The sequence below is a fragment of the Schistocerca nitens genome, chromosome 12 (assembly GCF_023898315.1).
Source record: "Schistocerca nitens isolate TAMUIC-IGC-003100 chromosome 12, iqSchNite1.1, whole genome shotgun sequence".
In the NCBI taxonomy this organism is placed as follows: Eukaryota; Metazoa; Arthropoda; class Insecta; order Orthoptera; family Acrididae; genus Schistocerca; species Schistocerca nitens.
Genome location: NC_064625.1, coordinates 141,635,243 through 141,651,839, shown reverse-complemented (window position 1 = coordinate 141,651,839; position 16,597 = coordinate 141,635,243). Strand labels below are relative to the sequence as shown.

Sequence of the window (16,597 nt, the reverse complement as noted above, 5' to 3'; positions counted from 1 at the left end):
CTGGAAGTGTTCATTTAGGAACTCGGGCACTGCAAAAGCATAGTATGGAGGAGCACCATCTTGCTCCAACTGTGTGTGTACTGTGAGGCCCCTTTTCCTCTAGCTGAGGTATTAATCATATTCGTAGCATGTGCAAATAATTTGCACCATTGACAGTCCCTTCGAAAAACTGCGGTCCGAGCAGATGTTGCAGTGTCTTTGCAGCCTGTATCATTACATGAGGCAGGTTCCTTTCTAACTGAACTATGTGATGAGGATTCTCTTTGACCCAAATGACAATACAGGGTGTCCACAATGAGACTCCAACATTTGAACTCATAAAATCTGAGAGGAAACACAATTTATTGACGAACAAATACAGGGAAATCATACAGCAGCTCATCAAGTTTTCATACACAGGTGGACAGTTCAGTACCCTTTAACATGGGCACCACGGGTGGCGCGAAGAATATCGAGTCTGTAATCGATTTTGTGCCATGTGTTGCGGAGCATCTGTTCTGTGACAGAGTTGATGACAATTCTTATGCGCTGTTTCAAGTCTTGCTGGTCCTTTAGTGGTGTAGTGTATACCCGACATCTCACATAACCCCACAAGAAAAAATCGAGGGGGGTTATGTCGGGCGAACGTGGCGGCCAAGGAATTGGACCTCCACGGCCAATCTATCATTGCGGGAATGTGTCATTTAAAAATATTCAGACATCAAGGCTCCAATGGGATGGTGCACTGTCCTGTTGAAACATCACATTTGGCTGCAGGTCTGTTATCTGTGGCACGGTAAATTGTTGCGACATGTCCAGGTAGATGGCTCCATCCGCAGTCGGCTCCTGAAAAAAAAAATGGCCCAACAATGAGATTTATCATAAAACCACACCACACATTAACTTTCGGACTGTCATGCATGTGTTCCCTAGGTGCACGTGGATTTTCAGACCCCAGATGCGCACATTGTGGTGATTGACTGCCCCTGATATGTGAAAGGTTCCCTCATCAGTAAACATCATGCGTGATAAAAATGTCTTGTCCGCAGCAATGCGATCTAACATGACACGTGCAAATTCTTCTCGCTTTTATCGATCATCAAGCTTGATTTCTTGCACAACCTGCACTTTATATGCGTACAAACGTAATCTCTGATGAAGCACTTTGTGCACCATTGAGCATTTCGTATGAAGTTCTCGTGCTGCCTGTCGCACTGACTTCTATGGACTTTGTTCGAATGACCACCGCACTTGTTCCACACAATGTTCGCTGATCCCAGGCTTACCACCACTGTGCCCTTTCGCAACACTCCCAGTAGCCAAAAACTAATCAGACCACTTCTTTATAGTCTTCAACGATGGGGGCGCTTTGTTGTAAACTCGACAAAAGTTTCTTTGCACTTGCGTCTCCGATTTTGTCTCTGCATACCGCCAGACCACTTGTGCACACTCCTTCATATCCTCCATTTTGCTAAAACAATTGATTGCAGCTCCACTAAGGCCACTTGCCGTATCAAATTTGCACACCACAAACTTGTTGAGTTGCTCTGTCTACCCCTTCAGGATTCACAGGTCCACCATCTGAAATGAAAAAGATATAGGATATTAAAATGTTCGAGTCTCATTGTGGACACCCTGTATTTATAGTAAGTGAGGTGTAATATATAACACATTCACCTGAAAACATAACCTTGGCACAGTTCACTGCATTTGGAAATTAAGTATAAAATGTGGCGTGCTAAAGGGCACTCATCTGGTAACTTATTTACGAACGCCATTCAGAAAAATCTCACCTTAAGGACTTTTTTTCATGTGATCTCACATTTTTGTCCTCAGTATACCGAGTTCTGAGGCACATTTCCATGTCGGCTTTGTAGGACATTGTTCAGTCGAAGCAGAGACTCCGGCACTTGTTTCTTCTTCTGTCTTCTTCCTTCCACTCTACAAGCTGTCTTTAAGAGTGCCAAAAACAAAAGTACAACTTTCCCGATCCAGAAGTGTTGCCTTTCGCAATGGAGCCTTAAATATTTGCTTGATTTTGTATACCCTCACCACCAGTTTTGTAAACCCTCGTCGCCAGTTTTGTGAAGGCCTCGTCGCTACTGCTGTGGAGGACGAGTTGCCACTGTTGTTACGGTAGGCAGAGTTTTTGAGTTCGTGAAACGGCTTCTGGTGCAGTACACTGCTAACACAATTTCTCCCTGCCACTATTACACAGCCATGCCCCAGGGTCAGGTAACAGGATAGGAGAATGAAGATTCTACAACACTGCAACAAATTAGTACCAAAGTCACACAAATGAGGTAAAAATATATCTAAAAACAAAGATGATGTGACTTACCAAACGAAAGCGCTGGCAGGTCGATAGACACACAAACAAACACAAACATACACACAAAATTCAAGCTTTCGTAACAAACTGTTGCCTCATCAGGAAAGAGGGAAGGAGGGGGAAAGACGAAAGGATGTCAGTTTTCGCCTCTGCACTTCCGCCTCGACTGACATCTCTGCCCAAACTCTTTGTCTTTAAATATGTCTGCTTGTGTCTGTATATGTGTGGATGGATATGTGTGTGTGTGCGAGTGTATACCCGTCCTTTTTTCGCCCTAAGGTAAGTCTTTCCGCTCCCGGGATTGGAATGACTCCTTACCCTCTCCCTTAAAACCCACATCCTTTCGTCTTTCCCTCTCCTTCCCTCTTTCCTGATGAGGCAACAGTTTGTTGCGAAAGCTTGAATTTTGTGTGTATGTTTGTGTTTGTTTGTGTGTCTATCAACCTGCCAGCACTTTCGTTTGGTAAGTCACATCATCTTTGTTTTTAGATATACACTCCTGGAAATTGAAATAAGAACACTGTGAATTCATTGTCCCAGGAAGGGGAAACTTTATTGACACATTCCTGGGGTCAGATACATCACATGATCACACTGACAGAACCACAGGCACATAGACACAGGCAACAGAGCATGCACAATGTCGGCACTAGTACAGTGTATATCCATCTTTCGCAGCAATGCAGGCTGCTATTCTCCCATGGAGACGATCGTAGAGATGCTGGATGTAGTCCTGTGGAACGGCTTGCCATGCCATTTCCACCTGGCGCCTCAGTTGGACCAGCGTTCGTGCTGGACGTGCAGACCGCGTGAGACGACGCTTCATCCAGCCCCAAACATGCTCAATGGGGGACAGATCCGGAGATCTTGCTGGCCAGGGTAGTTGACTTACACCTTCTAGAGCACGTTGGGTGGCACGGGATACATGCGGACGTGCATTGTCCTGTTGGAACAGCAAGTTCCCTTGCCGGTCTAGGAATGGTAGAACGATGGGTTCGATGACGGTTTGGATGTACCGTGCACTATTCAGTGTCCCCTCGACGATCACCAGTGGTGTACGGCCAGTGTAGGAGATCGCTCCCCACACCATGATGCCGGGTGTCGGCCCTGTGTGCCTCGGTCGTATGCAGTCCTGATTGTGGCGCTCACCTGCACGGCGCCAAACACGCATACGACCATCATTGGCATCAAGGCAGAAGCGACTCTCATCGCTGAAGACGACACGTCTCCATTCGTCCCTCCATTCACGCCTGTCACGACACCACTGGAGGCGGGCTGCACGATGTTGGGGCGTGAGCGGAAGACGGCCTAACGGTGTGCGGGACCGTAGCCCAACTTCGTGGAGACGGTTGCGAATGGTCCTCGCCGATACCCCAGGAGCAACAGTGTCCCTAATTTGCTGGGAAGTGGCGGTGCGGTCCCCTACGGCACTGCGTAGGATCCTACGGTCTTGGCGTGCATCCGTGCGTCGCTGCGGTCCGGTCCCAGGTCGACGGGCACGTGCACCTTCCGCCGACCACTGGGGCCTCCCGCATGCCCACTATACGCCCTCGCTCAAAGTGCATCAACTGCACATACGGTTCACGTCCACGCTGTCGCGGCATGCTACCAGTGTTAAAGACTGCGATGGAGTTCCGTATGCCACGGCAAACTGGCTGACACTGACGGCGGCGGTGCATAAATGCTGCGCAGCTAGCTCCATTCGACGGCCAACACCGTGGTTCCTGGTGTGTCCGCTGTGCCGTGCGTGTGATCATTGCTTGTACAGCCCTCTCGCAGTGTCCGGAGCAAGTATGGTGGGTCTGACACACCGGTGTCAATGTGTTCTTTTTTCCATTTCCAGGAGTGTATTTTTCCCACGTGGAATGTTTCCCTCTATTATATTAAATGGGGTAAAAAGGTTTACTTATCTGTGTGACTTGTCGAATAATGAAGTCTGCAACACTACATTTAATGTAACACAAAAAAGACCCTCAATGGCTGAGTGCAAATAATCATAGGTAAACTTCACAGTACATAGCAAATGCAATTTACAACAACTGTCTCTTCACTTCTAAGAGTTCACTAAATGACTTCCCTGTCTAAGTCAGCCCTGGACGATGATCTGTAATCACCTTGTCACTAAATGCTCCTCAATAGTGATGATGATGATGATGATTTTGGTTTCTGGGGCACTCCACAGTGCAGTTATCAGCACTTGTACAAATTCCCAGTCTTTTCACCTTCCAGTCTCACTGATTCCTGAATGATGAGGACAACACAAACATCTAGACCCTGAGTGGAGAAAATCCCCAACTCAGCATTCTGTACATGGTGATCTCAAAGATCTGGAAGGCAGGATGGACCAAGAAAAGTATGCATATATCCCTGGTCACCATGTCTCCACTACAAGCAAGTTCTAAGAGTACCAGCATGAGTTTATTGTACTCCCCTGGCAACCAAACAACCCAGATTTAAACCCAATCAAGAATATGTGTCTCCATGTTGATTGGGCTGTTCATGCCATGGAGCCTCAACTGAGAAACCAAAAATGGATTTGGGGAGAAAGAGTAATCTAGCACCATCGCTAATATTGCGTGGAGAGCTACACACTTACAGTTAATATAACAATGTAAACAATCAATTATTGACAAAATTATTTAATTCCTCCCCACTCCACCAAGAGTTTCTTTCCGCCGTCCACCTAACCTTCGTAACCTCTTAGTTCATCCCTATGAAATCCCCAAACCACCTTCCCTACCCTCTGGCTCCTACCCTTGTAACCGCCCCCGATGTAAAACCTGTCCCGTGCACCCTCCCACCACCACCTACTCCAGTCCTGTAACCCGGAAGGTGTACACGATCAAAGGCAGAGCCACGTGTGAAAACACCCACGTGATTTACCAACTGACCTGCCTACACTGTGACGCATTCTGTGTGGGAATGACGAGGAACAAACTGTCCATTCGCATGAACGGACACAGGCAGACAGTGTTTGTTGGTAATGAGGATCACCCTGTGGCTAAACATGCCTCGGTGCACGGCCAGCACATCTTGGCACAGTGTTACACCGTCCGGGTTATCTGGATACTTCCCACTAACACCAACCTACCCGAACTCCGGAGATGGGAACTTGCCCTTCAATATATCCTCTCTTCTCGTTATCCACCAGGCCTCAATCTCCACTAATTTCAAGTTGCCGCCACTCATACCTCACCTGTCATTCGACATCATCTTTGCCTCTGCACTTCCGCCTCGACTGACATCTCTGCCCAAACTCTTTGCCTTTGAATATGTCTGCTTGTGTCTGTATATGTGTGGATGGATATATGTGTGTGTGCGAGTGTATACCCGTCCTTTTTTCCCCCTAAGGTAAGTCTTTCCGCTCCCGGGACTGGAATGACTCCTTACCCTCTCCCTTAAAACCCACATCCTTTCGTCTTTCCCTCTCCTTCCCTCTTTCCTGATGAGGCAACCGTTGGTTGCGAAAGCTAGAATTTTGTGTGTATGTTTGTGTTTGTTTGTGTGTCTGTCGACCTGCCAGCACTTTCATTTGGTAAGTCACATCATCTTTGTTTTTAGATATATTTTTCCTATGTGGAATGTTTCCCTCTATTATAATCATATCATCTTTGTTTTTAGATATATTTTTCCCACGTGGAATGTTTCCCTCTATTATATTCAAATTATTTAATTGGATAGATAAAAAATCTACTCACCAAGTGGCAGCAGAACATACACATAAAAGACTATTGTGATTGGCAAGCTTTTGGAGCCTGTGGCTCCTTCTTCAGGCAGAAGGATTGAAGGGGAAGGAAGAAGGGTGAAGGAAAAGGAGTCTTTCATTCTCATCCTATACTATAAGTCTCCCTTGACCTGCAGTTCTGGGTGACTTTCCCGAAATCTACCCTTTTTCCCAGACCTCTTCAGTCCTTTTCCTTCACCCTTCACCATTCTTCCTCCCCCTTCAACACTTCTGTGTAAAGAAGGAGCCACTGGCTCCAAAAGCTTGCCAATCACAGCACTCTTTTATGTCTGTGTTCTGCCGCCGCTTGGTGAGTAGAATTCTTAACTATCCAATTAAATAATTTGAATATAATAGAGGGAAACATTCCATGTGGGAAAATTATATCTAAAAACAAAGATGATGTAACTTACCAAACGAAAGCGCTGGCATGTTGATAGACACACAAACATACACACAAAATTCAAGCTTTTTTTTCCACCCTAAGGTAAGTCTTTCCACTCCCGGGATTGGAATGACTCCTTACCCTCTCCCTTAAAACCCACATCCTTTCGTTTTTCCCTCTCCTTCCCTCTTTCCTGACAAAGCAACCATTGGTTGCAAAAGCTTGAATTTTGTGTGTATGTTTGTGTTTTTTGTGTGTCTATCGACCTGCCAGCGCTTTCGTTTGGTAAGTTACATCATCTTTGTTTTTAGATACAATTAAATAATTTTACACTTATAGTTAAAGTTTTTTTACACTCTTCTTCCTAGTGGCATTGCATGAAATACATGTTCCAGTAAGTTGTTGATTTGATGGAATAAAACTGAAAAAAAAAACATTTGCTGCTTTAGTTTGAGGTGGGAGTGATGGTTAGGAGGAAGAATTGAGTACTGAAGCCCTTATGGGAATGCAAGGTTTCTCAACTAATTTTGATGATAAGTCTTCTCGGATTATCAGCCAAATCGAGGTGTTGTTCTGTGGCAGAGTAACATCTTGACTGATAACCAAAGAAGACTTCATTACTGAAGCCTTTCTGCCTTTACAATTATCTGCAGCGGCTTATTGAACATTCAACTCCCATGTACACACCCATTGACAATGCTTTAGTGTCACTGTTATGACTTTGCTGTAAGAAAGCAGAATATTTTAGAGTCAAGAGTTAAATGAGATTAATGGGTGGATGTCCTTCCTTTGCTTTCCTTTTCAGGTTAGTAAGCTTGAGCCCCATGACAGATCCGGTAGTGTCACGTATTGCAGAGAAGTACAAGAAGACGACTGCCCAAGTGTTACTGCGTCACACCGTACAGCGAGGCATTGTGGTCATCCCAAAAAGTGTCAACCCTGATCGCATCAAGCAGAACTTCGATGTAAGTGATCATACCATGTTTTGGTTGTTAGTCAGTTTTGAAGCTTTTTGGTTACACTTTATTTTTACTCTTTACCTGATATTAGGGCTCGTATAGAGGCATATAGACAGTTGTTTTTTCCTCTCACTATTTGTGAGTTGAACAGGAAAGGATGTGACTAATAGTGTGTAATCTTACCCTCCCACACGTCACCATTAAATTTCTCTGTCTCTGCAAAAGTGTCAAAAGCTTAGAGAGGCATAAGATATGCAAAACTTTTTACTTATCTTCATTTTCTCTTGTTGTTGGCTGCAGTTCTTGCATCTAAGGGTAGACTCTTGAAGCTGAAATGTTAATTGTGTGGGTTCCAGATGACTAGATAGTTAATGTAGTACTTTCTGTTGCTATGACTTTCTTTTTCACTACTGGCCATTAAAATTGCTACACCAAGAAGAAATGCAGATGATAAATGGGTATTCATTGGACAAATATATTATACTAGAACTCTTTCTCGCAATTTGGGCGCATAGATCCTGAGAAATCAGTACCCAGAACAACCACCTCTGGCCGTAATAACAGCCTCGATATGCCTGGGCTTTGAGTCAAAGAGAGCTTGGATGGCGTGTACAGGTACAGCTGCCCATGCAGCTTCAACACGATACCACAGTTCATCATGAGCAGTGACTGGCGTATTGTGATGAGCCAATTGCTCGGCCACCATTAACCAGACATTTTCAATTGGTGAGAGATCTGGAGAACATGCTGGCCAGGGCAGCAGTCGAACATTTTCTGTATCCAGAAAGGCCCGTACAGGACCTGCAACATGCGGTCGTGCATTATCCCGCTGAAATGTAGGGTTTCAGAGGGATCGAATGAAGGGTAGAGCCACGGGTCGTAACACATCTGAAATGTAACGTCCACTGTTCAAAGTGCCGTCAGTGCGAACAAGAGGTGACCGAGACGTGTAACATATGGCACCCCATACCATCACGCCGGGTGATACGCCAGTATGGCGATGATGAATACATGCTTCCAAAGTGCATTCACGTCGCCAAACACGAATGCGACCATCATGATGCTGTAAACAGAACCTGGATTCATCCGAAAAAATGATGTTTTGTCATTCGTGCACCCAGGTTAGTCGTTGAGTACACCATCACAGGTGCTCCTGTCTGTGATGCAGCGTCAAGGGTAACCACAGCCACGGTCTCCGAGCTGATAGTCCATGCTGCAGCAAATGGCGTCATGCAGATGGTTGTTGTCTTGCAAACGTCTCCATCTGTTGCCTCAGGGATCGAGACGTGGCTGCACGATCCGTTACAGCCATGCGGATAAGATGCCTGTCATTTCGACTGCTAGTGATACGAGGCCGTTGGGATCCAGCACGGTGTTCCGTATTTCCCTTCTGAATCCACCGATTGCATATTCTGCTAACAGTCATTGGATCTCGACCAATGCAAGCAGCAACGTCACGATACGATAAACCGCAGTCGCGATAGGCTACAATCCGAGCTTTATCAAAGTCGGAAATGTGATGGTATGCATTTCTCCTCCTTACATGAGGCATCACAACAATGTTTCATGAGGCAATTCCGGTCATCTGCTGTTTATGTATGAGAAATTGGTTGGAAACTTTCATCATGTCAGCACGTTGTAGGTGTCGCCACCGGTGCCAACCTTGTGTGAATGCTCTAAAAAGCTAATCATTTGCATATCACAGCATCTTCTTCCTGTCAGTTAAATTTAGCATCTGTAGCATGTCATCGTGGTGTAGCAATTTTCATGGCCAGTAATGTATTTTATCCCATTCTTCTATATCACAGTGACTTCACAATCTCCATTTTCATAAAACCAACAATTACTTTGTTATTGACAAAACTAAACAACTTGTGCATTTCCATCAGAGGCATATTCACTACTCCCTACATTCTGCAGTCGTCAGAGTATTCCAAAGAGTTTACAAAGCAAAAGAGTGTACAAACTTTCTTGACGAATGAATAATCTTCACCAAGTTATATCATTACTTTATAAATGAGTCCAGAAATTAATTTTATAATTAGCATTAGATTGCATAGTTAATAATATGAATTTTAAGTATGCCAGATATTTTGTAGTTTCAAATATTTCTAAAATAAGAGTAATTTTAGCTGTACATATTGATTGTAACAAATTAATTTCTTTTTATACATTTTAGCCAAAATATAATACATTGTATACAAAATCATATGAAATTCATTTAGTGAAACAGCTGAGATAATGTTAGCCCATACTAGATTCGAGATTAATCCTGCTATTGGCTACTCCAACATAAAAAAAAAAGGCAATGCTAGAGGAGGGTGTCCCATTACAAGTGCTACTGGGTACCCTCCACCTTGCATCTTATGATGGCTTTTGGAATATGTATGTAGATGTACACTCCTGGAAATGGAAAAAAGAACACATTGACACCGGTGTGTCAGACCCACCATACTTGCTCCGGACACTGCGAGAGGGCTGTACAAGCAATGATCACACGCACGGCACAGCGGACACACCAGGAACCGTGGTGTTGGCCGTCGAATGGCGCTAGCTGCGCAGCATTTGTGCACCGCCGCCGTCAGTGTCAGCCAGTTTGCCGTGGCATACGGAGCTCCATCGCAGTCTTTAACACTGGTAGCATGCCGCGACAGCGTCGACGTGAACCGTATGTGCAGTTGACGGACTTTGAGCGAGGGCGTATAGTGGGCATGCGGGAGGCCGGGTGGACGTACCGCCGAATTGCTCAACACGTGGGGCGTGAGGTCTCCACAGTACATCGATGTTGTCGCCAGTGGTCGGCGGAAGGTGCACGTGCCCGTCGACCTGGGACCGGACGGCAACGACGCGCGGATGCACGCCAAGACCGTAGGATCCTACGCAGTGCCGTAGGGGACCGCACCGCCACTTCCCAGCAAATTAGGGACACTGTTGCTCCTGGGGTATCGGCGAGGACCATTCGCAACCGTCTCCATGTAGCTGGGCTACGGTCCCGCACACCGTTAGGCCGTCTTCCGCTCACGCCCCAACATCGTGCAGCCCGCCTCCAGTGGTGTCGCGACAGGCGTGAATGGAGGGACGAATGGAGACGTGTCGTCTTCAGCGATGAGAGTCGCTTCTGCCTTGGTGCCAATGATGGTCGTATGCGTGTTTGGCGCCGTGCAAGTGAGCGCCACAATCAGGACTGCATACGACCGAAGCACACAGGGCCAACACCCGGCATCATGGTGTGGGGAGCGATCTCCTACACTGGCCGTACACCACTGGTGATCATCGAGGGGACACTGAATAGTGCACGGTACATCCAAACCGTCATCGAACCCATCGTTCTACCATTCCTAGACCGGCAAGGGAACTTGCTGTTCCAACAGGACAATGCACGTCCGCATGTATCCCGTGCCACCCAACGTGCTCTAGAAGGTGTAAGTCAACTACCCTGGCCAGCAAGATCTCCGGATCTGTCCCCCATTGAGCATGTTTGGGACTGGATGAAGCGTCGTGTCACGCGGTCTGCACGTCCAGCACGAACGCTGGTCCAACTGAGGCGCCAGGTGGAAATGGCATGGCAAGCTGTTCCACAGGACTACATCCAGCATCTCTACGATCGTCTCCATGGGAGAATAGCAGCCTGCATTGCTGCGAAAGGTGGATATACACTGTACTAGTGCCGACATTGTGCATGCTCTGTTGCCTGTGTCTATGTGCCTGTGGTTCTGTCAGTGTGATCATGTGATGTATCTGACCCCAGGAATGTGTCAATAAAGTTTCCCCTTCCTGGGACAATGAATTCACGGTGTTCTTATTTCAATTTCCAGGAGTGTAGAATAAAAATAGACATTACAAGTCTTGCAGTAGTGGAGGTGATTTGAAAGGAATCATTTTAATGCTGCACGATAGCAGTCCTTCTTCATCTTGAAAAATCTCATCCTGTTTCATTTCTTTTATTTTCCCCAAGAGTCAATTATAAATTGGGTTTCATCACATCAGTCAAAAAATTTTTGTATGAGGTTGTTATAAGTTTCCGAGATTTTGACAAGTAATGATGAGATTCCTCCATTTTGCTTTGCACTGATCCAGTGTTCTTTGAATCCTCAGTCCAATGGAGCCAGTACTCCTTGTAGGCATACAAAGACTGTGGGCAACTTTTTTTTTTGGGAAAGGTTATAACATATTCCACTGTAAACTACTGGGTTACTTTGTTTATTTGCAGTATAAGAAACGCGAAAATTGAAAATAAAGCAAGCTTCCACATAGAGAACCACCCCGCGACCCACGGATTAGTGTTCTGTACTCTTTCTACATCATCTACATCTACATACATACTCCGCAATCCACCATACGGTGCGTGGTGGAGGGTACCTCGTACCACAACTAGCATCTTCTCTCCCTGTTCCACTCCCAAACAGAACAAGGGAAAAATGACTACCTGTATGCCTCTGTATGAGCCCTAATCTCTCTTATCTTATATTTGTGGTCTTTCTGCAAAATATAAGTTGGCAGCAGTAAAATTGTACTGCAGTCAGCCTCAAATGCTGGTTCTCTAAATTTCCTCAGTAGCGATTCATGAAAAGAACGCCTGCTTTCCTCCAGAGACTCCCACCTGAGTTCCTGAAGCATTTCCGTAACACTCGTGTGATGATCAAACCTACCAGTAACAAATCTAGCAGCCCGCCTCTGAATTGCTTCTATGTCCTCCCTCAATCCGACCTGATAGGCATCCCAAATGCTCGAGCAGTACTCGAGAATAGGTCTTATTAGTGTTTTATAAGTGGTCTCCTTTACAGATGAACTACATCTTCCTAAAATTCTACCAATGAACCGAAGATGACTATCTGCCTTCCCCACAACTGCCATTACATGCTTGTCCCACTTCATATCGCTCTGCAATGTTACGTCCAAATATTTAATCGACGTGACTGTGTCAAGCGCTACACTACTAATAGAGTATTCAAACATTACGACTGCAGCCTGGAAACTATGCTAACACAAATGGCTTGTGCCTCACCAGACCTGTGCCACAATTCTTCCTAAATGCATGGCCATGTAGAGCTCACACTTAGTCAGTTTTATTTCTAGCCGAGGCCACCATAAATTTGGAGGAAACTGGTGGTGACAAATAGGCACGGTCTCCCTGTCAGTTTGCTTCCCACATGAACAGCACTGACAGTTTGTTTGTCAGTTTGAAAGTGCATGCTCAGAGGGTTTAGCAATGTGTTAACAGTGATCATTATTGTATTTTATGCACAAGTATGGTTTTGCTATCAAAATGACAACATTTGTTGTTATAATCGAATACACTGATATTTGTGTATGCCTAAATACTGTCAGTGTTTTGATACCTACGAGTGCAACCTTACAGACTGTCCTCCTTAAAAGTACACTGATGATCCAAAATGTGATGAGCACTGTCCACTTTGAGATAGAGTTCCTCCTGGTGGCATTGTGGACATGTGATGCTGTAAGGATAGTGTACAAGCAGAGCAGACAAGTGTGGAATCATTCTACTGACAAATGCGGACGTCTGCTGATGTAAAAAATGTTGACAAAGGACACATTGTTACAGTCTGGTCCCAGGGAACAGGCACCTCAAAAATGGTGAAGCTGTTAGTGTGCTACTGTTGTGGATAGAGGACAGTGAAACTGTGAGTAGGCAACAAGCTGTCGGACTTCCGCATCTCGAGTCACAGGATGTGGAGGTCGGAGGTTTGCTGCTCTGGAAAGCGGTGTCTAATGGCAGAGTACAGTAACATAGGAGGCACGAGTGTTTCAGAGCACGCCATCCCGCGTACTTCGTCGAATGTGGGTTTTTGCGGCACGTGTGACACATCGTCATCATCAGTTGCAGTTGCTGTGGGTACTAGACCACAGAGATTGAACTGTGGATCAGTGCAAACTTTTAGCCCGGTTGGATGAATCACATTCTTTGTCACACCAGGTCGATATTCTTGTCTGGATACACCATTGTCCAGTGAACGGCTGCTCGAAATGTGCATCGTGCCACAGATATAGGCCAGTGGAGACAAAATTACAGTATATGGGATATTCAACTCATAGTAATTGAAGACACAGTAACAGCTGTGGACTTCGTGAATAGTACTGCAATGCACCAGCATCCCTCTGCTCTCAATGTCTTCCCTGATGGTAATGGCTTCTTCCAGCAGGGTAACGTCTGTGCTACAGTGGTTTGAGGAGCTTAACAGTGAGCTCACATTCATGTCTCAGTCATGTTTATATGCCAGCTAGCTCTGCAGATGACAAAGAAATTGAAGAAATGTATGATGAGATAAAAGAAATTATTCAGATAGACAAGGGAGAAGAAAATTTAATAGTCATGGGTGACTGGAACTCCATAGTAGGAAAAGGAAGAGAAGGAAACATAGTAGGTGAATATGGAATGGGCCTAAGGAATGAAAGGGGAAGCTGCCTGCTAGAATTTTGCACAGAGAATAACTTAATCATAGCTAACACTTGGTTCAAGAATCATGAAAGAAGGTTGTATACGTGGAAGAAGCCTGGAGATACTGGAAGGTCGCAGATAGATTATATAATGTTAAGACAGAGATTCAGGAACCAGGTTTTAAATTGTAAGACATTTCCAGGGGCATATGTGGATTCTGACCACAATCTATTGGTTATGAACTGTAGATTAAAACTGAAGAAACTGCAAAAAGGTGGGAATTTGAGGAGATGGGACCTGGATAAACTGAAAGAACCAGAGGTTGTAGAGAGCTTCAGGCAGAGCATTAGGGAACGATTGACAAGAATGGGGGAAAGAAATACAGTAGAAGAAGAATGGCTAGCTTTGAGAGATGAAATAGTGAAGGTAGCAGAGGATCAAGTAAGTAAAAAGACGAGGGCTAATAGAAATCCATGGGTAACAGTAGAGATAATGAATTTAATTGATGAAAAGAGAAAATATAAAAATGCAGTAAAGGAAGCAGGCAAAAAGGAATACAAACTCTCAAAAATGAGATTGACAGGAAGTGCAAAATGGCAAAGCAGGGATGACTAGAGGACAAATGTAAGGATGTAGAGACGCATATCACTAGGGGTAAGATAGATACTGCCTACAGGAAAATTAAAGAGATCTTTGGAGAAAAGAGAGCCACTTGTATGAATATCAAGAGCTCAGATGGAAACCCAGTTCTAAGCAAAGAAGGGAAAGCAGAAAGGTGGAAGGAGTATATAGAGGGTCTATACAAGGGCGATATTCTTGAGGACAATATTATAGAAATGGAAGAGAATGTAGACGAAGATTAAATAGGAGATATGATACTGCGTGAAGAGTTTGACAGAGCACTGAAAGACCTGAGTTGAAACAAAGCCCCGGAAGAAGACAACATTCCATTAGAACTGCTGACAGCCTTGGGGGAGCCAGGCCTAACAAAACTCTGCCATCTAGTGAGCAAGATGTACGAGACAGGCGAAATACCCTCAGACTTCAAGAAGAATATAATAATTCCAATCCCAAAGAAAGCAGGTGTTGACAGATGTGAAAATTACCGAACTATCAGTTTAATAAGCCACAGCTGCAAAATACTAACACGAATTCTTTACAGATGAATGGAAAAACTGGTAGAAGCTGACCTCGGGGAAGATCAGTTTGGATTCCCTAGAAATGTTGGAACACGTGAGGCAATACTGACCCTATGACTTATCTTAGAAAGTAGATTAAGAAAAGGCAAACCTATGTATCTAGCATTTGTAGACTTAGAGAAAGCTTTTAACAATGTTGACTGGAATACTCTCTTTCAAATTCTGAAGGTGGCAGGGGTAAAATACAGGAAGCGAAAGGCTATTTACAATTTGTACAGAAACCAGATGGCAGTTATAAGAGTCGAGGGACAAGAACGGGAAGCAGTGGTTGGGAAGGGAGTGAGACAGGGTTGTAGCCTCTCCCCGATGTTATTCAATCTGTATATTGCACAAGCAGTAAAGGAAACAAAAGAAAAATTCGGAGTAGGTATTAAAATCCATGGAGAAGAAATAAAAACTTTGAGGTTCGCCGATGACACTGTAATTCTGTCAGAAACAGCAAAGGACCTGGAAGAGCAGTTGAACGGAATGGACAGTGTCTTGAAAGGAGGATATAGGATGAACATCAACAAAAGGAAAACGAGGATAATGGAATGTAGTCGCATTAAATCGGGTGATGCTGAGGGGATTAGATTAGGAAATGAGACACTTAAAGTAGTAAAGGAGTTTTGCTATTTAGGGAGTAAAATAACTGATGATGGTTGAAGTAGAGAGGATATAAAATGTAGACTGGCAATGGCAAGGAAAGCATTTCTGGGGAAGAGGAATTTGTTAACATCGAGTATAGATTTAAGTGTCAGGAAGTCGTTTCTAAAAGTATTTGTATGGAGTGTAGCCATGTATGAAAGTGAAACATGGACAATAAATAATTTAGACAAGAAGAGAATAGAAGCTTTTGAAATGTTGTGCTACAGAAGAATGCTGAAGATTAGATGGGTAGATCACATAACTAACGAGGAAGTACTGAATAGGATTGGGGAGAAGAGAAGTTTGTGGCACAACTTGACCAGAAGAAGGGATCGGTTGGTAGGACATGTTCTGAGGCATCAAGGGATCACCAATTTAGTATTGGAGGGCAGCGTGGAGGGTTAGTGATATGGGCCTATAATTCACCAAAGTACTCCTATTTCCCTTTTTGGGTATTGGTGCGATTTGAGCAATTTTCCAGTCTTTAGGTACATATCTTTCTGTGAGCAAGCAGTTGTATATAATTGCTAAATGTGGAGCTATTGTATCAGCATATTCTGAAAGGAACCTGACTGGTATACAGTCTGGACTGGAGGCCTTGCCTTTAGTGATTTAAGCAGCTTTGCTACACCCAGGATATCAACGTCTTTGTTTCTCATCTTGGCAGTCATTCTCGATTGGAATTCAGGAATATTTACTTCATCTTCTTTGGTGCAGGAGTTTCGGAAGATCATGTTTAATAATTCTGCTTCAGTGACCCTGTCATCAGTGATTTCACAGTTGTTGTCGCGCAGTGAAGGTATCGATTGCGTCTTGCCGCTGGTGTGATTCATGCACGACCCGAATCTTTTTGGGTTTTCTGCCAGATTCCAAGACAGAGTTATGTTGGACAATTATAAAAGAATCTCGCATTGAAGTACGCACTATATTTTGAACTTCTGCAATCTTTGCCAATCTGGGAGATTTTGCATTCTTTTAAATTTGGCATGCTTTTC

General features: G+C 44.5%; 1 protein-coding gene across 6 annotated transcripts in view; it reads left to right on the top strand.

The window, feature by feature from the left end:
• Positions 1-16,597, top strand: part of LOC126215266 (1,5-anhydro-D-fructose reductase-like) — a 103,849-nt gene that overhangs the window by 66,359 nt on the left and 20,893 nt on the right. For all 6 annotated transcript variants that reach the window (XM_049941950.1, XM_049941945.1, XM_049941946.1 and 3 more), the window contains exon 6: positions 7,226-7,385. In XM_049941950.1, the coding sequence (XP_049797907.1) occupies positions 7,226-7,385 (160 nt within the window). The remainder of the gene's footprint in view (positions 1-7,225; positions 7,386-16,597) is intronic.